The 23,159-nt window shown below is 53.7% G+C and overlaps 8 protein-coding genes across 8 annotated transcripts; 4 read left to right on the top strand and 4 right to left on the bottom strand.

The window, feature by feature from the left end:
- Nucleotides 1-429: 429 nt before the first annotated feature.
- Nucleotides 430-3,417, bottom strand: CH63R_11305 (uncharacterized protein; the record flags this gene model as incomplete). Its single annotated transcript, XM_018306279.1, has 1 exon — nt 430-3,417. One exon carries the CDS (start codon nt 3,415-3,417, stop codon nt 430-432), a length of 2,988 nt encoding a protein of 995 aa, XP_018153120.1.
- A 2,166-nt stretch (nt 3,418-5,583) lies between these two features.
- Nucleotides 5,584-7,192, top strand: CH63R_11304 (Major facilitator superfamily transporter; the record flags this gene model as incomplete). Its single annotated transcript, XM_018306278.1, has 3 exons — nt 5,584-5,806; nt 5,980-6,355; nt 6,439-7,192. 3 exons carry the CDS (start codon nt 5,584-5,586, stop codon nt 7,190-7,192), a joined length of 1,353 nt encoding a protein of 450 aa, XP_018153119.1.
- Nucleotides 7,193-8,192: 1,000 nt separating this feature from the next.
- On the top strand, nt 8,193-9,265 carry CH63R_11303 (Isoflavone reductase; the record flags this gene model as incomplete). Its single annotated transcript, XM_018306277.1, has 3 exons — nt 8,193-8,222; nt 8,316-8,744; nt 8,813-9,265. The coding sequence occupies 3 exons, from the start codon at nt 8,193-8,195 to the stop codon at nt 9,263-9,265; spliced, it is 912 nt and encodes a 303-aa protein (XP_018153118.1).
- A 307-nt stretch (nt 9,266-9,572) lies between these two features.
- CH63R_11302 (TdiB protein) lies at nt 9,573-11,277 on the bottom strand (the record flags this gene model as incomplete). The annotated part of the gene is made up of 6 exons (XM_018306276.1): nt 9,573-9,743; nt 9,840-9,936; nt 10,046-10,230; nt 10,303-10,858; nt 10,928-11,100; nt 11,164-11,277. The coding sequence occupies 6 exons, from the start codon at nt 11,275-11,277 to the stop codon at nt 9,573-9,575; spliced, it is 1,296 nt and encodes a 431-aa protein (XP_018153117.1).
- Nucleotides 11,278-11,904: 627 nt separating this feature from the next.
- Nucleotides 11,905-13,689, top strand: CH63R_11301 (Cytochrome P40 monooxygenase; the record flags this gene model as incomplete). The annotated part of the gene is made up of 6 exons (XM_018306275.1): nt 11,905-11,967; nt 12,021-12,116; nt 12,178-12,247; nt 12,305-12,643; nt 12,711-13,160; nt 13,229-13,689. The coding sequence occupies 6 exons, from the start codon at nt 11,905-11,907 to the stop codon at nt 13,687-13,689; spliced, it is 1,479 nt and encodes a 492-aa protein (XP_018153116.1).
- Nucleotides 13,690-14,230: 541 nt separating this feature from the next.
- CH63R_11300 (Alpha-ketoglutarate dependent xanthine dioxygenase) lies at nt 14,231-15,644 on the bottom strand (the record flags this gene model as incomplete). Its single annotated transcript, XM_018306274.1, has 4 exons — nt 14,231-14,578; nt 14,661-15,191; nt 15,259-15,537; nt 15,594-15,644. 4 exons carry the CDS (start codon nt 15,642-15,644, stop codon nt 14,231-14,233), a joined length of 1,209 nt encoding a protein of 402 aa, XP_018153115.1.
- A 1,707-nt stretch (nt 15,645-17,351) lies between these two features.
- Nucleotides 17,352-19,951, bottom strand: CH63R_11299 (Fusicoccadiene synthase; the record flags this gene model as incomplete). Its single annotated transcript, XM_018306273.1, has 9 exons — nt 17,352-17,669; nt 17,738-17,892; nt 17,950-18,063; nt 18,109-18,272; nt 18,328-18,488; nt 18,550-19,207; nt 19,262-19,536; nt 19,599-19,627; nt 19,678-19,951. 9 exons carry the CDS (start codon nt 19,949-19,951, stop codon nt 17,352-17,354), a joined length of 2,148 nt encoding a protein of 715 aa, XP_018153114.1.
- Nucleotides 19,952-21,126: 1,175 nt separating this feature from the next.
- Nucleotides 21,127-22,978, top strand: CH63R_11298 (Benzoate 4-monooxygenase cytochrome P450; the record flags this gene model as incomplete). Its single annotated transcript, XM_018306272.1, has 3 exons — nt 21,127-21,315; nt 21,375-22,765; nt 22,819-22,978. 3 exons carry the CDS (start codon nt 21,127-21,129, stop codon nt 22,976-22,978), a joined length of 1,740 nt encoding a protein of 579 aa, XP_018153113.1.
- Nucleotides 22,979-23,159: the final 181 nt, after the last annotated feature.

Below are 23,159 nucleotides of genomic sequence, written 5' to 3'. Positions count from 1 at the left end.
TTTGTAATCGGCCAATGTCCAATCTTTCACCGTGGACGGGCTCTCCGCTGAGCGGATGTCTTCCGAGGCGGATGTTATCTCTTTGAGGGCTTGGGCTGGACTCTGGCGGACTTTGGCGGACTTTTCTCACCACCATCGGACACAGTTTCACTCGCTCTTGTGACAGGTAGCGTAAACTTTCGTGGGATATGTGTGGGCTGAAGATGTTGTGGGACGAGGACGTTGGCTGATATCGGAGGGAAGAGTCAGTGTTAGTAACAACAGAGGCAGCAGGCAGATCGCCTGGAACTCCTTGGTTATCATTCTTGTTATGCTCTCCCAAGGGAAGAGACCTTGACTCACCACACCAGGGGGAAAAAAGCAGCAGTCATCATGTGATTCAAGACGCAACTACACAGCTAGTATAGCAACAACCGTAACGGGACCTTGTCAAAGGACCAACCCCCATCGGACGGCCCTCTTCCTCATCATCGCTATGACCCCCAGGGGCAAGAACTGCTTTTCCACCAGCCTGAGGCCGTCGAACCTCTCCTCCGCCTCCTTGCGGTACATCTGCAACACCCATTCCACCTCGGCGAACATGCTCTCCGGCCGAATGCTCAGCCTCCTCAGGGTGTCCTCAACCTCCCAGTCCGTCGTTGGCTGCGCCACGGGAGGCGTCTTCAGAAGAGAACGGTACGCGGTCCCGAAGAAGGCGCTCGTCAGCTCGCGCCGCGCGGCGTACTCCTCGAGGCCCATGAAGCCGTCTGCTTCGCCGGGACCCAGGACGTCGGCCGGGTCGAAGCGGTGGCCGAGCGCCCTCTCTGCGCGGGCCTCGCGCTCCCTGGCGCCGCCCAGGGCCTCGAAGTGCTTCTTCTTCAGGTCGTAGTCCTCCAGGTCCATCGCGAGGTGCTCCTTGACGATCTCGGCCGCTGAGTAGCGATGTTTGAGGCCCTCTCGGGCCATTAAGAAGGGGATGAAAGGGTTCCGCAGCCCGAGACCGCCCAGCTGGTCGGGAAACAGGAGGAACGCGTCCGAGACGTCCGATACGCCGAAACGCTGTGCGATCTTGGACTTGACGTAGCCGACGACGCTGCACTTCCCTACCGTCCCGCCATTGGATGTTGCTGCCGTGCCGCCGTCGTCGTTGTCGTCGTCGTCTTCGTCGTCGTCGTCGTCTGCGGTCTTGTACCACGACTCGAAGATGTCGCGCTGCATCTTCCGATACGTCTCCAGGACGCTCTGGACGTGCTCCTCTCCGAAGCAGCACGCCGGCTCGCCGAACGCGTGGCCGAAGAACCGGCCGGTGCAGCTGTTCCACGTCCGCACCCAGTCTAGCACGCTCCTCGACTCCGCGAGCTGCTTCTTCAGCTGCGCGACGTGCTTCGCCACGTTCTCCTGGTCGACGGTCCACCTGCCGCTCTCCGGGTCCAGCACGAGGTGCCCGACGCCGACGGGGCCGTCGGGCAGCTCCGCCGCGACGGCCTCGTCTCTCGACACGCCCTCGTTGACGAGGTACACCGACCCCGTCTTCTTGTCGTTGAACTCGAGCCCCATGACCCGCGCGAAGCGCCGCATGGCACCCCAGGCCTCGGCCGTGTGCGACGGGTCCCCGGCGACCCAGAGGTCGTCGTGCAGGCGGTAGAGCTGCAGCCCGGTCTCCTGGTTGACGGCCATGTCCATGACGAACAGCACCAGCTCGCCGATGAGCTTCTCCGGCGCCCTGGCCATGGGCATCCCGCGGCGCCGGACGCGCGGCCGCGGCTCGTTCGCCGCCCGGTGGGAATCCGACGACGGGCTCAGGTTCAGGGGCGCCTCGAGGACCTTTCTGTAGAAGGCGACGAGGTTCTCGGGGAACCCGAAGAAGCGCATGACGGCGAAGATGGACGTGTGCGACAGGCTGGCCCCGAACCACTTGAGGTCCGACTGCACCACGGCGGCCTGTCCGTGGAGCGCCTGCTGGACCATGACCTCGGTCGCGAGGGTCCGTAGGAGGACCTGCTTGATGTTCGGCTTCTCGTTGCCCCCGCCGGTTACCCATCTGCTCGCCCTGTCGTCGTAACCGTCGTCGTCGTCGCCACCTTCGTCGTTGGAATCCTGCGGCTGCTCCCCTTCGTCGGCGTACAGTCCGTTGTTGAGCGTGTCCACCCGGCTCGGCAGCGCGGCGACGCAAAAGTTGCCGATGTAGTCGTCCCTGCGGTGCGCCACGATCGTGCCGGCCTGGATGGTCCTGACCGGGGCGTCCAAGGAGACGCCTCTTTCTCTTGCTCGCGACTTGCTTTCATCGTCTGTAATCTTCCGGGCGGTGAAGTGACGGGCTACCTCTGGCTCCCCGGTGATGGACTCGCCGAGATAATAGGCGCGTCGCTGCGCCTCTCTCTCGGTCAACGACGGGCCGGCGTGCCATCTCCAGAACGGGCCGCTCTCGCCGGAAACGACGCGGGTCAAGGCTTCCTTGAGGCCGACGCAGCTGCGGATGCCGATGTAGTGGATGAAGATGGCCTGCAGCACGTCCTCGTCCATCCAGATGCGGTACTTGCCGTTGAGCTGCTGGCGCGGCAGAACCGGCACGCCCTCCTCCCCGGCGTCCCAGTCCCAGGTCTCCAAGTCGGCGAACCGCGTGTTCAGGACGTCGGCGATCTCCCTCAGGACGACCTCGTTCTGCTCAAACTCCCTGAGCATGGTCTGCTTGTCGTCGCTGAGGAGGTCCTGTTCGAGGAGGCCCTTGATGCACTGCTTCAACGTCTTCTCGTTGAACGGCCTGCCCCTTTGCAGCAAGGCCTCGCTCGTCTTGCGGACGTGTTCCCTCACGGTCTCAAGAACCTTCTTCTTCTCGAAGGTGTCGAAGAAGCTGTCGAGGTACTCGTTGATCTCGGCCTCGTCCGTCTCCAGGGGTGTGAAGACGACTTTCTCAAACTGGTCGCAGAGGCTCTGCAGACGCTCCTTCTGGCGGTCGATGACCTCGAAAGAAGACTCCTCCTCGGCCGCTTGTTCCTCGCTGCCGCCGCCGCCGCCGCCGCCGCCGCCGTCGCCCTCCATGGGCTCGCCGGGATTCATCCACTCCGTCACGAGGCTCGAGTACAGGTGTGCCATGCTGAGCTTGTGGCTCTGCACGTCGAGCTTGGAGCGCAGCAGGTCCTCGCACGAACGCAGCATGTGAGCCGGCACCGACGGGTCGTACCTCGCCTGGGCCAAGAGCATTTCGGTGTTGTCGACGACCCCGATGTTGTGGTTGTTGTCCTTGCCGCCGCGGTACAGATCTCTCACGCCGCCGAGCAGGCAGCTGATGCGTTCGCCCTGATCGAGGTGGCGGTCGGCGTCGGCGAGCACCGCGGACTTGCGGGTCTCGTATTGTGCTCGCTGCTTCTCGAGCTCGCGGATCTTGGTCACGGTGATGGACTGAAGGGTTTTCGAGAGTATGGATGCCGAGTGAGACATTTTTGGGAATGGCTGGCTGGGATGAAGAACTGGGATAATAGTGTAAGATGGTAGAGTAGGGTTGAGTTATTCCATCTACCATCGTTGGGATACGTTCCACCCGCCCTGTTATATAGCCAGATTTACCTTGGAACCCGAGCTCTGATCTCTTTGGTGTTCAGTATCGTCTCGAAGTGGACATGGTGGTGAGATTGGTTGCGTAGAGGCCACAAGACATGCGGGATCAGTGCAGAGAAGCCAAAGGAAGACGATGGAAGATGCTGCCTGGCCGGGCGCGCCCTTGTGTTGACATGTTGGCGGCACGACAAAATATGGGATGATGTTCCAAATGCAAGGAACAGGAAGAAGACTGGCGCAAGGCAAATATCAAGAAACTGCCTTTCTAACCACCTTTCTAGACTTAAAAGGTCGCAGTGGCTGATTGAAGCACATTGCCATGCTGTGAGGCTCTTGTAGACACTCACGTGTTAGTGGTGTACTGACTGGTTTAAACTGCATGACAACAGGAGTAGACTATTACTTGACAATGATGCATCATTTATTGAAGGCTTGTCTCGAGTTTCGGCATCTCTTTGCCTCTTTTTGACAGTTGGGAGGCGGTGGCCGAGGACTACTCCATGACCAGCGGATGACCGCGTGAGGTTGAGTTCAATCCTCCCTTGCATTACACCGCGTTTTGTATCGCCGCCTTGCACTGAAAGTCAGAGGGAGAATGAACCGTCCAGGCATCAGCACGTTGGATTCATGATGAGGAGAGGAATGGACCTATGTCTGAGAGATACTGGGATGACTTAGTAAGTGGTCCTAGTTTTGACAGAGTCAAATGCAGATGAGTGCCTTGCTGAGTTGATCAACCAAACACACGGCACATGCATGTAAGCTATTGTAAACGGCATGGTGTCCACCAAGCCATCAGTCATTTATTGTTTGATTCTCTCAATGGAGGCAGTTGTTGACGCCACTTTACCCCGTGATCTGAGTTGGTCACATATGGTTAGCTAGTCACTTATGACTTATGCTACTCGGTCTACTCTTGAAAACGCAAGCTGTCAGTGATTGCACTTCTCAACGCAAGAATCTCGACTCGGATGCACGCAACACACTCCCATCACATGAGCAGCTGCTGGTATTCATGACCACTACGGTGCACTTGATCGCTATTAGAGTGGCGACCGACCCGACGCGCGCGGGCAGATCAGTGGGTATCAGACTGCCTATTCAGGCGCGGTCCCCGGGCATGGGTGTCCGCCGTGCGATGATCATTCGCGGTGACCGCCCGAGGTCAGTCAATCTGCGCTCACTTTGGCCTGCCTATCGTGGATAGCTCGAAACCTTTGGAGAGCATATGGAGTCGACGATGGTTTTGCCATAACTTGTTTGTTTGGTTTCTTAGTCTTTGGCTCTCTCATAAGGCCTGTGGTTTGCTTGCCTCGGATGCCTGATAGTCAACCGCCGACCCTCGAGCTCAGCTTCCGAAGCGTGTTCCCACTGTCTCGCAGACGATCAACATCACTCGGAACAGGTGCTCAACAGTTCCGAGGCTGCTTCTTTGGGACACAACTCACGTCCAGATCCGATCTGCTGCAGGTGGGCCGCCGCTCTGGGCGGATCCGGTCGGGGGTCCCGATAATTGAAGGTTGCATTGCGGTCCCTGTCGCGGACAAGGAAGTGGAGAGGACCAGTTTGGAAGACCCGACAATCGGCTCATCTAATCAAGTCATTCGATGGTGAAAAAAAAGAAGAAGAGAAGGAGAAAAATATTCCAAGGCCAGCAAACAGATTCCCCACCCACTCACTCATCCCTTCACTGCATGGTAAAAGCAGAAAAGGGGGGGGAAGAGAGCGTCTGTTCAACATACATACCATCTCTTTGCTTAGATGAGCGTGGATGTGACTCGGAAGTACTTTGCTGCGTTACCTTACTCCAATCTAACTTGCCGAGCCTTTTGTTCTCAATCAATTCAAGACCCTGCATTCCATCCATTATCTTAAACCTTCTCTGATTAATCGCGTTGGCGCGCATCGGTTTGGGCGGCTACCGTTGACAACCAACTCGGCTTTCACCCTTGGGAGAGAAGAGATCAGTAAACTCTGTTGTCGCGCGGCAGATTATTGGGTTATTTTTTAATTTTTAATTCTCGAACCTCGGATGGTGTTCGGCGGACAATGGCGACGTTAAACAGCGGTCCCCCGGGACACGAGAAGGACGGCATCGCGCAGGAGGTCGCGGCGGACGCCTCCGTCGTCGCCAGCGACAGCCCCCCGACGTCCACGTCACAGACATCACCAACTACCGAGAAGGCATCGATCCCTGCCGGGCCGCCGGACGGTGGTCTGCAGGCATGGCTCCACATCCTTGGCTCGTTCTTCCTGTACTTCAATACGTGGGGTGAGTAAACGAGTGACGCCCCGATCCGGCGACATTGTGCATCATGTCGCGATGGAAGCCCATCGTGAAGCACTCATATATATATATATATATATTTTATATTTCTCTACCAGGTCGCACGACAGCGGCCACAAAGCTCAGCAGCATCTGACTCGCAACTGTTCTATACGCAGGCTTGATATCCAGCTTCGGCGCCTTCCAGGCCTTCTACCAGTCCGACATCCTCAGCGGCAGCACCCCCTTCCAGATCTCGGCCATCGGCTCCCTGCAGAACTTCCTCATGGTGTTCCTGGGCTTCATCATCGGGCCCATCTACGACCTCGGCTACTCGCGCCACCTCCTCGTCGTCGGGTCCGTCCTCGTGCTCGCGGGGCTCGTCCTGCAGGCCTTCTGCCGCACCCTGTGGCAGTTCCTCCTCTGCCAGGGCGTCGTCATCGGCATCGGGACGGGCTGCCTGTCCACCCTGGGCGTGGCGCTGCCGTCGCAGTGGTTCTCGACGAGGCTGGCGCTGGCCAACGGCATCGCGGCCAACGGGAGCGGTGTTGGCGGGTAAGCAAATGAACACCAGAGGAACGATTCGTGAAAGAAAGAACAAGGACTGAATCATGCTAACACAAACATGTCCTCACAAGCCTCGTCCTGCCCGCCCTGTTCCGCGCCATGCAGCCCAAGATCGGCTTCCGCTGGACCGTCCTCGTCTTCGCCCTCATCTCGCTCGTCACGCTCGGCGTCGCCAACCTCGTCATCAAGACCTCCAAGCTCAAGATCCCGCTGAAGCGCCGCCCGCTCGTCGACCGCTCCGTCTTCCGCGACGTGCCCTTCCTCTGCTTCCTCGCCGCCTGCTGCCTGCTCTTCCTCGGCATGTACACGCCCTACGTCTACGTCCAGACCTACGCGCTCGACAGGGGCATGGCGAGCGAGGACGTCGCCCTCTACCTCCTCTCCATCCTCAACGGCGCCTCCATCGTCGGCCGCATCGTGCCCAACTTCTTCGCGCCCCACGTCGGCATCATGAACATGATCGCCGCCGCCGTCTTCGTCATGTCCATCGCCGCCTTCTCCTTCGCCGCCACCGACAGCCAGGCGTCGCTGATCGCCGTCACCGTCGTCTACGGCTTCTTCAGCGGCACCTTCTTCGCGCTGCAGCCCACGACCTTCGTCAAGCTGACGGCCGACAAGAGCTACATGGGCACGCGCTTCGGCATGGCCTTCACCGTCATGTCGGTGGCCCTGCTGTTCGGCTCGCCCATCGCCGGCGCGCTGTCCAGGTCGCACGGCTACCTGAGCGGATGGATCTGGTCGGGCTGCTGTCTGGCGGCGAGCGGCGCGACCATCTACGTTGCGCGCGGCTTCTCGGGCGGTTGGAAGCCGAACAAGGTTGTTTGAGTTGCGAGAGACCCAGGCGGCCATCGATGTCTCGAGTCTGTACATACATAGCACGTGGTTTCTTGTCAAAAGTATTGATATCCAGCCATCGCCATATTTACCAGGTGAGCCTGGTAGGTCTACTTCACTGTGAGATAAAAGAGTCAAAAATTTCTCCATATCGGGTTCAGAAGACGCAACCGATTGATTCAGTTGGATGTCACCAAACTGAGCGTCAGTTGATAACCCTCCCCCAAGACGTCATGAAGATCCCTGACGAAGCTGGCGTTGCGACATACAGCCGACAAGCTGCGTGCTAGTGCTATCCATCCAGCTCTCGGCGTCTCGGACATCGATATGCTTTCGGGCCGCGGCCGCAACCCATGTCTGGCCTCAATCCATGCCCCGGCCTCCATCAGCGGCAAGGTCCGCTCCAATGTCAACTCCTGTCACGACTCACCAACCACTTTTGCCGCCAGGAACAGCCGACGGCTTCATTCCTTCATTCCGACGAGTCTCGGTGGAGAAACTAGGAAACAAAAAAAGGGGGACCAGCCTCTTCCGCTAAAAGGTGGATGCGCCAGTGTGGGAGCCGCCGTTGCCGCTGACTCGCCGTTGCGACCTGACAGGGAACCCGCAAGGGAACCGGGTCGAGGACGGGTTGAACAATGAACAAGGTTACTAGCTATGAGGGAGGGGAGGGTCCCTTATGACGGATTGTCTTGGCCCTACCTCTCGATGAGCCAAGTTCGTGCAGATCTGCATCGAACCGTGTCCTCGTTCGGGAAGCTTGACTTCAAAGCGCCCGCCTTGGGTTGCACTACCTGGGACAACGGCGGCATGCCAGACATTGCGATGAACCCTTGAGAGTTCGTGGCGGGGATGGGGGGGGAGGTGGTCTTGCATCGTGCCCAGTCTCCGGTATAAGTAGTCGGCCGAGGGGCAACGCATTCCACATGCGTGCTTTTGATGGTTGCACTGTCAGTTTCCCTCCCGTAGAACACCATAAACCAGGTTGAAAATGACCATCAAGACTGTTGCCGTTGTCGGCGTAAGAAACACTCCTCCCCCCCCCCGGGCTCCCTCACCCCAACCTCTGCCTCATGCCGGTGAAGAGATCTGAAGTGCTCACGACCGCATACAGGCTTCCGGCCTCGTCGGCCTCCGCGTCGTCAAGGTCCTGCAAGAAAAGGGCTTCGACGTCACGGCCGTTTCCCGCGAGTCCTCGACCGCCACGTTCCCTCCGGGCGTCGCCGTCCGTAGGGCCGACTTGTCGTCCGTCGAGTCTCTCACCGCCGCCTTCGTCGGCCAGGACGCCGTCGTCTCCGCCATCTCGACCGTCGCCGTCATCGTCCCCGGCGCGCAGGACCCGCTCATCGACGCCGCCGCCGCCGCCGGCGTCAAGCGTTTCGTCCCGTCCGAGTACGGCCTCAACACTCGCAACCTGGAGGGCGAGATCCTCGGCGACTGGCTCAAGGCCAAGACGGCGGCGGTCGACTACCTGATCAAGAAGGCCGAGGAGAACCCTGGCTTCACGTGGACCGGTGTTGGGACAAGTCTTTTCTTCGACTGGGTGAGCAGTGGACCAAGTCCTTAGAGCTAGCTGGTTGTTGAGCGTATTTGTTGACAACGGATTGACAGAGCATCACGAGGGGCATCTACGGCATCTCCCTCGAGAACAAGAGCATCACCATCTTCGACTCCGGGGACCAAAAGGTCTCCACGACGTCGCTCTCCTTCCTCGCAGAGGGCATCGCCGCCGTGCTACGGCACCCCGGCGAGACGGCCAACAAGTACATCAACATCGTCGAGTTCGAGGTCACGCAGAACCAGCTTCACAAGCTGTTCGAGGAGGAGACGGGGGCCATCTTCACGGTCGAGCACAAGACCGCCGACGAGGCCGAGAGGGTGGGCAAGGAGAAGCTGGCGGCCGGCGGGAGGTTTCCCTTTGAGGAGTTCCTCCAGAAGTACTGGTTTGGCGACGGCCCGGGCCACGCCATCAAGGAGGAGGACAAGGCGAACAAGGTGCTCGAGCTGCCGCAGAGCGATCTGCGCGAGGTCGTGAGGCGGTATATTGCGGAGCACACAGCTTGAGGGGGCTGTCGAGCGTGAGGATTAATTCAAAGGATTTTGTTATCTGAGAAGCTAGCATGTAAGCGTTTAGGAAGCTTGAGGCGAATTGCAAGATGTTATTGTTACTCTGTCAAACTCGCATAGGAGTTAAGTTAGGACCTGGCCCCTTCTTATGCACCCCTACGTCTTACACATCTTGACAAAGTCTAAAGACAACTAAGTGACATTCAGATACAACCATCTGATAGGCTAGCCTATCACGCTTTTACACCAAGCAACGATACACTGTTAATCGTGTTTATAATGGTCAGCCTTCTGAGGACTCACTTTACTCTGCCTGACCAGTCGCAGTAGTGGCATTCCCGCTGACCGCATAGTAGACGCTTATGTATGCACCTGTCGCTGGAGAGTACGAGTACGACAGATTGCTGTGCAGCACCGATGACGGCGAGTCGAGATCGGCACCAGGAAACGTCCGGCGTAGGTTGGGCAAGTAGTTCTACTAGATCGTCAGTACCTCGCAATCACGGAACAGGTCCGAGTTGAGGTGATGTGTGATGTGATTTAGCTTATCGAGGGTGGAAACTTTACGCACTTCAGCAACGTCATGCCAGCCTAGCTTCTGGAACGCAGAGATCAGGTTTTTGGCCACATGACCATCGCTCGGCGAGTATTGCCACATGGGAACGTATCTAAAGAGGGAGGTTACATAGTCAGTGATTAGGTAGACAGGAAGGGAGCTGGCCATCTTGGTTGGGAGGAGGCAGGCCAAGGTATCAGGTCTGTGGAGCAGTCACGCACATCTTGACTTCAGGGATTTGGCGGCCGGGCACTATCTCGAAGCTGAACATGATGCTTCCCAGGAACGAGGTCGGATGTCGCATAGGCTTGTCGTAGTCTTCGCCAGGATTGGACTGCTCGTTCCGCAAAACATCCCAGAGCGAGTGTAAGATTTCAAGCCCCCTCAGGCGATCGGGGTCGGTTGCCTTCAGGCGTGTAAGTTAGCATGCGGTCAGAGATCTCGTTTTGGCCAGAGCAGAGTAGCAGGATCAACTCACTTGTCCGCCGAACGTGGAGACGTGACGGATCAAGTCCCAGCTGTTGCGCGTCGACACGTGTGCATAGATCTTGATCCGGGCCTTGGACGGGTCGATGCAATCCATGCCAATCATGTCCAGGATCAACCTCTCGGGGCAAGTATCCCAGTACCTGTCGAGAAAATCGACGGCAGGGACCAGCTTATCGCCGTGCGGCTTCAAGTTCCGTATGGCGTCGAATCCTGCATCTCGCGCATCGCGATGACGGCCGGTGGCAAGATTCTTGGCCATGGGAAACATATATGCCTTCATCTTACGGGTAGCGCCGCTGAGGTCGAGGGCCATGTTGAAAGTGAGGGCGTGGTCAAGAGGGGGAGGAAGCTCCGTCTGCGCACGCTTGAGAGCCAACTCGACCTCGGCTTCATTGTTTGGGAACAGGTTCTCGATGAACTGGTCAGCCCAATGCAAGTCGATATCTCTGATCTCTTCCTTCATCTGCGAAAGCATCTCTCGCACATGGTTTTGTCCGAAATTCTCAGCGAGTATGCCTTGCCGTTCTCTCGTGGCACTCAAAGGTCTGGACCAGCGTCAGAGTAGGGTTTTGAAGATATACGTAGTGTGAGAGAGGTATCGAGGCTGTTATTACTCATATTGATAGCGTACGATGGGTTTGGCCAACGACGTGAAGTTGATGCTTGCTTCAACGGGTGAGGTCACATCAATCGGGTTGACAGCATGAGCGCCATCTGACAGTGGTGGTGGCCCTAGCCAGGGTGTAACGTGTCGCCGGAAGAACGTCAATTGCCGTTCTTTTTCTTCCTTTGTTGGACGCAAGTTATCTTCCGGTCTCTTGAAGTGGTGCAGGGGAACATGACAACATACAGGTGAGTAAGTCCCTGCGTGGTCCAACAAACCGGCTATAGCAGGCTTGCATACTAGCCACCATAATTCCTGACCGTTGCGTCTGCTTTCAACGCGTTTGTCTGTGTTTTCCATGATGATGCCAGGTAAATGGTTTGAGATATGATTTTTCAGTAACAATGTTGAGTAGTCTAGATTCTGACTGTACAGCAAAACTCACGTAGCACAAGCCGACTCGGGAGAGAAGAAGTTTCTAATGCTTATACCGCCACCTATCATCGACTGTGGGCGGACCTGGATCTGTCTTGGTCCACACCCTCGGTACTATGAACTTTGACCGCCTTTGTGGACTTGAGTCATTCAGCTGGTTGGAAAAGGACTGCCTATCCCGCGTGAGAACTGTGGCAACTCCCAGACCGTTGCAATGCGGGATACTAATATCACTCCTGCTTCCAATATGCTTCTTGTCTGCATGGTTACACCGATACTACGGGGTGTGCGAGTGCGCAACTTTAAATTAGTGCCCGTTCCCTTCTCCATAATCCCAGTAACCCTCGGTCTATTTCGAATCGAGCCCACTTCATCTTGTTGATGTTTAATTGCATCTTCAACATGACGGGGCACACTCCCCCGAACACTATACAATACAATGCGAATTTCTCGCTTGTCAGGTAATGCTCTCGGTGAATTTGCCAACTCCCAATCCCTTACAATAAACCTTAGGTTAATCTTTTGTTTTGCCAGATACAACGAAGTGCGAGAATGCTGCCAACCGTGCAGATCACAGGATGGGCCTCATGGCCAGTCCTTGGACTCCTGGGCTTGGTATGTTGTTTCGCCTCCAGATTGTCGACAAGAGATTCTGACTTCCACTTGAGCTTTTGGCTCTTTACGTTGCGTACAAGTGCGCTTACTTGATGTTCTTCCATCCACTAGCGAAATACCCTGGGCCAAGAGCAGCGGCCATCTCTGATGTGTGTCATCCCCCTCCTCAGCCTTAGGTATCTTTTTACAGCGGCTTACTCAGGGTTTCAGCTATGGTTCACTGCTTCCATATCCAGCGGCCGACACCCATTCAGAATGATAGAGCTTCATCGCAAGTACGGTAAGTGCCAACCTCACATGTCTTCACGGTTTGGGCCTCCGACTGACTCACTCAAAGGTGATGTTGTTCGCATTGGGCCGACTTGGCTTTCCTTCAACACGCCGGAAGCGTATATGGACGTGTATGGAAGGCCATCTCAGGGCAAAAAGGCATTTCTCAAGTTCGCGCAGTACGAGCGACCCGGAGACATCTCCACTACGCGAGACCCCGAGTTGCATGCGGTCCAGAAAAAAGCCTTGTCGAAAGGGTTTAGTGCCACAGCACTGCGTGACCAAGAGGTTGTTTTGCAGCAGTATCTTCACACGTTGATCCAGCAGATACGCGATCTTGGAAAGAACGGAGAAGCTGCCGTCAATGTTGGTGAGGCTCTGAATTGGTTTACGTTGGACATCATCGGTAAGAGCGTTTCCCCATTTGGGCTCATTACTCCTTGCTAACCATTGAGTTTTGCGCGGGTAACAAGGCGATCTTGCATTTGGCGAGTCTTTTGACTCTCTTTCCAAAGCATCCAACCACTCGCAAGCACTCATCACGGACGCTTTGCGCTACAGTGGTGTCGAGTATCTCCGGCGTCAACGGCCGTACCTTGGATCCTTGATTGCTCGGCTCCTGTTTCCGCGTTCTCTGGAAGAGAAACACCTCGAGTACCAGGCGATAGCCGGTGCAAAGGCTGAAAAGCGCATTCAACGAGCAGACCTTGACCGACAGGACTTCTTCAGCCATCTTATACGGGATCGTCGTATCACTAAGAATGAGTTGATGGCCACAGCCTGGACCTTGATCATGGCTGGCTCTGAGACCACCGCCACCGCTCTCACTGCTACTATATTTTACCTGCTTCGCAACCCCGATTGTTTGCAGAAACTGGCCCAAGAAGTTCGGATGAGTTTCAACTCTGCGGAACAGATTAAAGGTACGTTCATTAACACGAGGTCTCACAAACGTAATAGAGTGATGTCTTTGAAGCTAAAACAATGACAGGGGACTCCGTTACCGGGCTTCCATACCTTAACGGCGTTATAGAGGAAGGTCTGCGGCTCTTTCCACCTTTAGCCATTGGCCTGCCGCGTGAGTCGCCAGGCGCTGTGGTCGATGGTCGGTACATTCCCGAGGGTACCTGCGTGTCTGTCGAGAACTTATCGCTGTCCTACGACACGCGCTATTGGAATGATCCAGAGTCGTTCAGGCCCGAAAGGTGGCTGGGCGATGGCTTTGAAGGCGACTGCAAGCTGGCTCACCACCCTTTCTCCGAGGGTACACGGTCATGCATTGGGAAGAACTTGGCCTACCTTGAGATGCGTGTCTTGCTCGCTAGTCTCGTTTATCATTTTGAGTGGGATCTGGTTTCGGAAATCGAGGACTGGAACAAGAGCAGCATGTGCTATGCCTTATGGACGATGCCTGAGCTGCTGGTCAAGTTCCGTCCCCGAGTCGAGGCGTAGTTGTGATGGCATCACGTCGGGGAATATCAACTATCATTATTAGACGTCGCGTGTCACAAGACGTGATGATAAAGATAGATGGGATAGAGAATTGACTGTCTTTATCTACACTCATTCCACTGGCTATCACAAGCGATAGAAGCGGTCATGGTCTACAGGTTTTGTATGATTTTAGTGACGAGATGATTCCATCTCAAGTAGATATTTCAACTTCTTCAAGGTGTCCTTAACCTAATTTTTATATTACAGAGAATGCTTGATAGTCCAATGTGCTACGTTTGTGCTGGGCCATAAGATCTCTTTCACTGTGTGCTGCGACAATCGTCGAGACCAGGCGATGGCAGTTTTGAGGTAGTTTGATGTCTTCCCTTTCCATCGTTTCACTCTCAGTGCCCAGCACTTCAGCTGCGGGAATAATCCTCATTTAGATATGGAGCAAAGAGTCTCTCAAGTAAACAGAGGCACAGACTGCGAGTTGTTCTATTGGATTCTAAACCTGAAGCTAAGGTCGCGGCCCGCAAACACTTCTCTTCACCATTCATTAACGCCCGGGGATAGGCACTGGGCCTTTAGGCGCCTTGCTTCCTGGGAGCCAACCTTGATGGGCCGTTCTGACCCCAAATTCGACGGGATAATCAATCTTGGAGTGCATCACACCCCAGTTGTACCAAAAGAGATGGTCTCCTTCGTCTTCAGGGCCGACGTAGACATTTTCCGGCCGAAGAATCCGGCCCTGGATGTTCGTGAGGAAGTCTCGCACCTCCTTGATATCATCAATAACTCTGGGTTTCTCGTCGGGTCCGCTACGAATGAAGAGCCGGCGCACAATATTCGGCTGCACCTGGAAATGTTTCCCGCCGGTAGCGTCGTTCACCCATACCATTGGAAGCTGTTGATTGTCCCCCCAGTGGTCAGTCCTGTTTATCGAAAACACAGCTCGAAATTGGTTGCGGAGAAGGGGCAATACTCACAATTTGTTGATGTTTGGGATCTCTGGGCATAGACTCCATAACTTCCTCCGGCACCTCTCTGCCTTCGCAAGCAACGTTGAGCCCGTTGGGATTCCCGCGGCAGCCCAGGATCCACTCGTACGGGTAGTACATGTACTCGCACCAGCTGTGGTCGGCCATCCTCTTCTCGTCTTCGCTGAGCACGTCGTACATCTGAGCTGTGCTAATGAAGGCAGTGCGTCCAGGCTTGATCTTCATGGTCATGCCCGAGCCATCAGCCCATTCAACAGTTTGTTCGCCTTGAGGCACTCGAATGCTGCGAAAGGAGCTGAACTTGGGAGGGTTGATGTTATATTGCGGGCCGTCCATGTGCCAGGACTGGAAGCGCGCGACACCTTTCTTGAAATCCTCGAGGGGCAGAGGCTTAGAGTAGTAGGCATCCGCAAACGCTTCGTTGATTTCAACGTTTTTCAACCCATAGTGATCCTTGCCCTGGTATCCTTTGCCCATGAGGTAGAGACGCCCAGCATTGGGGATCGCATTGTAGCCTAGCTTGGCCTATGATTGAGCCGTCAGTAGGTTCAAAGCCAAAGAAATATGCAACGGGGAGAATGCCCACTAGAATTCCTTTGCCCTCTGGGTTGTAGAATTTGGCCCACTCCTCGTCCGTGAATTCGGGCGCCCCAGGATCAAGCTTTTGCAAGAGCTCCCAGTTCTTGCTCGGGAGCTCATTCTGCTGGTTTTTGACGACAACAACAAAGTACTTCTGGATTGTCTCACGTAGATTCTCGACATCGGCATCTAGTTGCTCATGAGAATCTGACATTCTAACGGCAGCAGAGAACTTCGACTTACCCGTCATGTTATTGATGTCAAGCCCGTGGACCTCTGCGCCGAACTACCAGATCATGTCACTATGTCATCTCAAAAGACATAAGATCGGAGTTAGCTTACTTTCAAACCATTCTTAAAAGGCTGGATTTTGAAGCCTGGCATTGATCCCATTGTGAAGCAGACGTAACGAAGACGATGTTTAGAGTGTCGATTTGATGCGGTCCAGGGGGCCGAATTTCAGAAGCAGGTGCAGATTGTCAGTTAACAGCAGATGATTCAGGTTCAGGCAGCCACAGCCAGACGGGATGCTCTTAAGCTTTCTTGTCACTGGCCCGAGCCGAAGCATATAGAGACACAAGGGCTAGGTCCGGACGACGGAAAATTCACAGACAATACTCGAGACATTTCGGCATAATACTTTGATGCCCATGCAATAGACCGAACAGTTTCCAACGCTCAGTAGAGGCGTGTCGGTAAGCCGGACTTTCTTGAACTGCGAGGGTCTTTTGCATCTGGAAGATCCTCGTAATGGTCCGGTTAGAGTTTAGAATACTCAGCATCACCTACGGGTCCTCAAGGGGCAATGAGGCATCACCAGATGCAGGCGGGGAGGAGGTTTACCTAGCTATGGATAATGCGGATAAGTGCATTTAGGATTAATACGGATTCATTATTAGGCTTTGTCGAAATTCTATTCTTGGCAAGCAGGGATGGGTTCTTGAACCGGGAGGGGTGTGTGCATACGACGTGCGGGTGGAGGGCGTTGATCGCCTATCGCGCCGGCCATTGCCGACCCCAAACTTTGGGTCGACAGCCGGACGAACTGCTACAAGTAGCGCCCGAAGTTGACGACAGAGTTGACAGGGTTACTCGGGCGGTGAATAGGAACAGCCCCAATAAGACTTTGTCTAGATGTGGAGTTGACTGAGCACGACTTCGTAGGAAGTGGATTCCAAACTAGGTGTTCGTATCTACGCACTTTTCGGAAATCTTAATTGGTTGCCAAAAGTCCCTTGCAGTGCAGTCCGGCCGATTTACAACCCGAAGGCAACATTTGGTTGGAACCTTTTGTTCTTCGGCAGCATAACCACCGAGACCCAGCTGCCGTACGGGAGACCTGGTCGTGATCGGTGCCAATTTGAATGGAGGGGTAAGGGGGACTAGGAAGTTGACTTTGAGTGACTTGGGCTAACCTTTGCGTCTAACCTTGCTACTGTTGTATCTGCCGTTTGGATCAACCTTTTCTGCAGGGAAGAAAGTTAACTCCTCACCCTTGTCAGCGTCTGCCAGCGTTTGCTAGCCTACATCGTTGTCCTGCTAGCTTCCTAGCCTTGAAGTAACAATCCCTGGCCTAGGTATCTGTGAGTGCTGAGGAAAACAGCAAGAATAGCCTTTGGAATAGCACTTTGCCTTTTTTGGTGCATTTATTGAGCTAAAGGACTAACGTGTCGGGATTGTATTTCCGTCAGCGGATTATGCTTCTGGCTCGTTATCGGATTGGTGTGGCACCGAATCGATTACAGCCTACATCGTATGATTTGGAGGGACACCTCCATACCGCATGTCAACTGAAACTCAATGTCTGCCTCCTGATACCACCTTACAGTATGTAATGGGAAATGTGTTTTCTTTGGGTATGTAATCCATTGCCTGTAGACGTCAACTAACATTGAGAGTAAGACCATTTGGTGACATTGACTTCGAGTGGAGAGAGGGGGATTACGGTTCGATTTTCAGGGGCTTCATTGTCGACCGACTGACTTTTATGATACCAAATTCACTTTCAATTTCTAAAATGCTACGTAACCACAAGTCTAACTTGAAACCCTTATTTCCGACTGGTCCCGCTCGAGAGGATCGGCTCAAACAAGCCGGTCTTTAGATGCGCAGAAGTTCCAGTAAGACCTTCATCTCAGGATTCGAGCTTCCAAAAGACAACTCGAGTTTTTTCAGAGCAGCTGAGGCTTGATCGTGCAGTCTAAGAAGAACCACGCGAGTGTACGCCAAGCCTCCAGACTTTTCAAGAATCTCGAGAATGCATTCCTTCTGCTCCCTGGTTAATGTCCCTGTTTTCTTCCCAGTAGAGAGCAAGCTGATGAGCTGTATGTTGTCAGGTTGCGTCTGCAGAGTGTATATCAAAGGGACAGAGTATTTTCCCTCGTCGAGGTCTTCGCAAAAGCCTTTTTGCTTGGTGTACTGTTGTGTATCCTCGAGGTCAGCCAAATCCAAACCTGATACTCAACATGGATGATGGTGATACTCACGTCCGCAGAAGCCAAGTTCTGATAGTCGTCGCGCACTTGGAAATAGCGTCCAAGTAGGGTTGTGAATTTGTCGAGAGCTGCGGAAGTCTTCGTGGAGATGCATTCATGATTGTCCAGCATAAGCCTCGTGACGATAGAAAACAGCTGACCGGTTTCTAACCATGTTAGCGGCCTTTGTATTCCTGTACCGAGAGATCGATGCTTTCGCTTACTATTATCAACCATACGGTAGTACTCATTCATTGTCGGGCACCGACTGTTATAGGTCCAGAAAAGATCCATAGCCTGGCCCTGGAATAGAGCCATGATTTTCTCTGATTTGCAGGCTGTTAGAGACTTTTGAGGCAGGAAAGGCAAACAAACTAACTAACCTGTCGTTTCGTGGACGCAGGATTGGCTTCTAAATTCCGCCACCTGGTTGATGGCTTTGACGATGGTGTAAGTGGATGCATTGATCGCCTGCGCTGGTCCAAAAATGGTGTGCGCTGCGACTTTACCCCGTCGCAAAGGCGAGTCGTCTTGGAAATCGTCCATGCTATAGTGCAACTCAGCATGACAAGACTAACCACGTGTCGGAAGAGTTTACTTACATGAGCGACGCATTATGGAGGAGGCGTGTCACAACTAGGATCTTCTCCAAAGTGTCATGAGGGACTCGCAGCCAATTGTTGAGTGCGTCAATGAAGCGATCCCTCACTCCCTTCGAGGGAAGTGAAGCAATGTACTTGTAGGGTGCTTCCAGAATTTCTTTCTAAAATCCTTCCGTCAGCCTATTGAATGGTCATATCCTCAACACGAAAGGCGCCACCTACCTCGTAAGCCAATTGAGGCCCGACTTTGACCTGGTACTCGTTGTCATCCATCTCTGGCGGCGTGGAGAAAGAGCTTTGCGAAGAAATCCTCTCCAAGATGACTTTATCCCCTAAGTCTGCCCCATCCTTGCTGTGAGTTTCCGAGAAGACTGGTGAGCTCGAAGAAACCGACTCGGCTTCTGGCGAAGAACATGAGGTCTCCAGCTCCGGTACACCTTCATGCATCCATCGGAGCTGGCGTTCGTTGAAAGGAACCTGGGGATTGTATCTCGGGCAAGTGAGACTCCATACAACATTTCCAGAGATGCTGTATTTCATCGCCTCAATGTACTTCCGAAGGTCCTCGGAGAGTGAAGCATCATCCCTGCACTCTTTGACGATCTGCAAGTACTTCGCCACGTTTTCTTTGATAAGCCGGCGGCAGATCTGCTCGGCACCTTCGAGGTTGGTCTTGTGCTCGTGCATCAAGACCCAGATGGCGTTGATGACGTGGTCCTTGCCTTGCTTCTCTGCAGCGTCTCTTTCCTTTGGCCACGACCAGAGATCGTTCTGGAGACCGACGGCAATCCACGCTGGCGCCATAAGCTTTCGGCAAAGGTCCATTTCGTGGTCGGGAATGCGGAGACTCAGGCCAAAGGTCACCACGCCGTACCAAAACCTATGCGCGCAGTCATCAGTTTCAATAACACAGCAAGTGAAAGTGGCGTCTTACATCTCCCCGACGTCCATGATGCGGTAAGGAAGGTATTCGTCAAGCGTTTGAAAGCGAGTTTCATGCTTTCGGCTCGAGCCCACTTCTACAAAGCGTGCCCAGGCTTTCATTGTGGTTTTGGCGCACTCGGGGTCGATGGATAGCATCTCAAGAAACAACTGCGACTGGATCCTTTTCTTTCCCGCCCGTGCTGCTTCTGAGGCCGAAGAATCAATGGAGCCGGTATGGGCGGCCTCGAGGAACGCATTCATCATCTCGTTGTTCTCAACCTCGCCCTGTCCGTTAAACATTAATATCTAAGATTGAGAGAATGGAGGCTGAGAAGTACAGAGCTTACCCTTTCAAAATCAACCTGGTCCGTAACATCTTGTTTCTTGATTAGCTGTGGGTCGAGCATGTAGGACCATCACACTAACCGTCATGTAGGAAAGCGAACTCATTGGCATACGATATGACCTCAAGCCTGTCGGGGAGACACTCGGGTACAGTCAAGGACATAAAACTATACTTTGGACCAAGAGTACCGCGGTATTCGCGACATGGCTCGACGTATTTGTTCCAGTCATGATGGGCACGAATTGCGCCACGGTCCTCCAGGTCAGTGAACGAGCTGATACGGACCTCGATGCCGTCACAAAGACCTTCAGTCTCGTAAGTGACAGGGTCAACCACCGTCGAGTAAGATAGCATTTTGGATTTGGAATATTTGATGAAAAAAGACCGCACAGGCTGACAGTTCGCTTGAAGATGGATAGATTGCAGTGTAAATGGTACAGTCAGAAAATGGTTCGAGATGAAGAACGTTCACGGCATTTTATGGTTTCTATATTTTGGCAGGCATCAAGGTCGTCTACTTGGCATAACCCCCAGGTCGGTGTATTCTGCAAGAATTACTTGTGCATTCAGTCATCTCTAGTGAGTATTTCGACAAACAACGAAGAACCTCCCTTGCCTAGTGTCAGTCTCCTTCCTCGAATCTCGGCGGTTCGGCCTTCCATTGAGCCGCATCGTGGGCTACATCGCCAGCCGTCCGACGCAGTCTCCTTCCTAAACCAGTAATCACACCGAAACCCCCCGTATGACTTGATTCATGCCGGTGACCATCCGTATCTCACTGGGTGTTTCAGGGCTAATGTTGCTCGCGCGCCAAGTGCAGTATACCCAATTTTCCTATGCGCTACAGGTGTCCCATGATACTGCCAGTGGCTGACAAATACGTCTAGGATATTAAAATATCCTGTCCAGTCACAATTTATACCTGTAACAGGTAGAAATTGGACTATTGAAAAGCTTCAATAATTAAAGATAGATGTTGGCTTACGCATGTACCTCTTGGTAAACAGTGGGATCACGGGGTTGGAGTGAGAATGCTCAGACAAATCGCCACTTGATAGATTAATAAACAGGAGGGCAAGCGGCAAAGAATTGACACCGACCAAGTATCCGTGGGGCAGACCGGATACATTTTCCAAGTTGCCAGGGTGCTAAAGTACCGGTTTCCAGATTGCTTCTATTCTATTCAAATTCTGCCGGTTCCGGCAGATTACGCACCGGAAAGCCCCCCTAGCCATTCCGACACCTTTCGGACTTCTAAGTCTGGTCATCAAGATATCCCACAGGTTTCTAGGATGCCGCCAAGGAAAGAAGAATACGCTATCTTCAACGTAGAACCGTACACCCCCCACCCCACCTAGGTGTAACTCACATGACATGTCAACTCGCCGGTTCAAGAATAAGCTAGATCTTAGCCTGCACCAGAGAAGAGTGTACGCATTCCGCGGGTCAGAAATGATCCGTGACATCCTTGCATACGGACTGGGAGGGCTTGGTCACATATCACTGGTATTAGTCAGGGTATGAAAGCGATGAACACTAGTGTGAGAGAAGACCTGCGGTTCTCTTCACTTGATCGAGCTCTCGATCTATTGCCGATTCTCCTACGCCCTTCCAGACCGTCGATAATTCATAGCAATATGTTCTCATACCAGATCAATAGCAGCGAGTATTTGGCTCTTCGACTCTATGTTGGCGTCGTGTTTCTGTTTTGTATTGGCGTGAGAGGCACACAATCCCCATGGATAGTGGTACAGGCTTGCTGATCTTTTGATTTTAGATACTGGGAAGCTTCTTCGTCAAAGCTTTGTACAATGTCTTTATGCACCCCTTGAGAAAATTTCCCGGCCCTCTCTTGGCGAGATCTTCTCGTCTCTATTATTCTTATCATCGAAGCACCGGGAACCTCGAATTAATCACCAAAGAGCTCCACGAAAAATACGGCGATGTTGTTCGACTTGCCCCCGACGAATGTGAGTCGTTTTTCAAGATGTTCGAGCCACCATCCATTGACCATCAGGTAGTAAGTTTCATCAACGGCACATCGTGGGATGACATCTACGGATTCAAGTCCAAGAAGCGTCCTGGGGCCCGATTAGATAAAGAGCCGTTCTTCTACATGGGAGCCATCGCTCCGAACGGAGAGAAAAACCTAGGGGCCTCTTCGAACGCAGACCATTCCCGTATCCGTGGAGTTTTGTCGCATGCTTTCTCGGAAAAGGCTTTATATGCCCAGGAGACCGTGCTAATGCACCACATCCATCATATGGTGCGAAGAATCCGCCAGCTTCGTGGAACACCCACTGATGCTGTGCGCTGGCTTCACCACTGCACCTACGACATCATCTCTGATCTTGCCCTCGGCGTCAGCTCGGGGGCACTTGATTGCGACGACTGGAGCCCACAAGCCCATCTGATATTTGAAGGTATCAAAGAGGGCATTGCGGTCGTAGAGATGCTGCGCTTCATGCCGTACAGGTTTCACATGATGCGTCTGTTGATGTGGGCATTTGGGCGTTCACGACGTCTGGCGTTTGAAGCGGCCGTCGACAAGGCACGGGTGCGCATGGCGACTGGGAACTACGAAAGGCCTGATTTTATGTCGTACATCTTGGAAGCCAACGACACTGCAAAGGCACTGACGCCGGCCGAGATCACCGCGAACGTGGCCCTTCTCCTCGATGTCGGATCAGAGACGACGGCGTCGCTTCTTGCCGGATGTCTGTTCTACCTGTCCAAGAACCCAGACCTCTTGCGGAGGCTCACAACGACCATTCGGGAAGAATTCGCCTCAGCAAACGAGATGGATAGCAAAAGGCTAGGCAGGCTGCCGTTTCTCCAAGCTGTGCTCAAAGAGTCCCTTCGGATATACCCGCCCGTAGCAGGGGCCACGCCTCGTGTCACACCACCCTCTGGGTGTATGGGTGAGCGTCAAGCCATTCGACTGAGCGCAACTCAAATCGCTGATATTATTTTAGTCAATGGGCATTTCGTTCCTGGAAACACGATTGTTGCTATCAACCAGTATGCTACAAACACGGCCGACGTGAACTTCAAAGACGCTCTTGAGTTCGCACCTGAGCGATGGTTAGACGAAGAAGGGTTCGAAGTTGACAACCAGGCTGCATTTCAACCTTTCTCTCATGGTGCAAGGAATTGTTTGGGTCGAAAGTGAGTCCGTCTCCCGTATGTGTCATAAACACTGACCAATAGTTCGTTCCCAGCCTGGCTTGGGCTGAGATGCGGCTTATTTTGGGACACTTGCTATGGAACTTTGATTTGGAATTACACCCATCTTCCCAGCAGTGGAGCCAGCAGAAAACTTGGTTCATTTGGGACAAGCCAGACTTGATGATGGTCTTCAAGGAGCGCGCGGACAAATGACGTACTCCTCCTCGTCTTTCCGGCACCCTTAGCGTAAACACAAAATCTTACGAGAATGGGATAGCTTCGGATAGATTTCGAATCACATCATCGGCAGTTGGTCTTGCAAGAAAGGGAATGGACAGGGTTGTGTTGGTATGGCTTGGCTTCCGTTCTGGCTCGGGGCAATAGATAGTGAATG

The sequence above is a fragment of the Colletotrichum higginsianum genome, chromosome 8 (assembly GCF_001672515.1).
Source record: "Colletotrichum higginsianum IMI 349063 chromosome 8, whole genome shotgun sequence".
NCBI classification, from domain to species: domain Eukaryota; kingdom Fungi; phylum Ascomycota; class Sordariomycetes; order Glomerellales; family Glomerellaceae; genus Colletotrichum; species Colletotrichum higginsianum.
The sequence above is the reverse complement of the archived record's forward strand: the minus strand, read 5'-3'. Positions and strand labels throughout refer to the sequence as shown.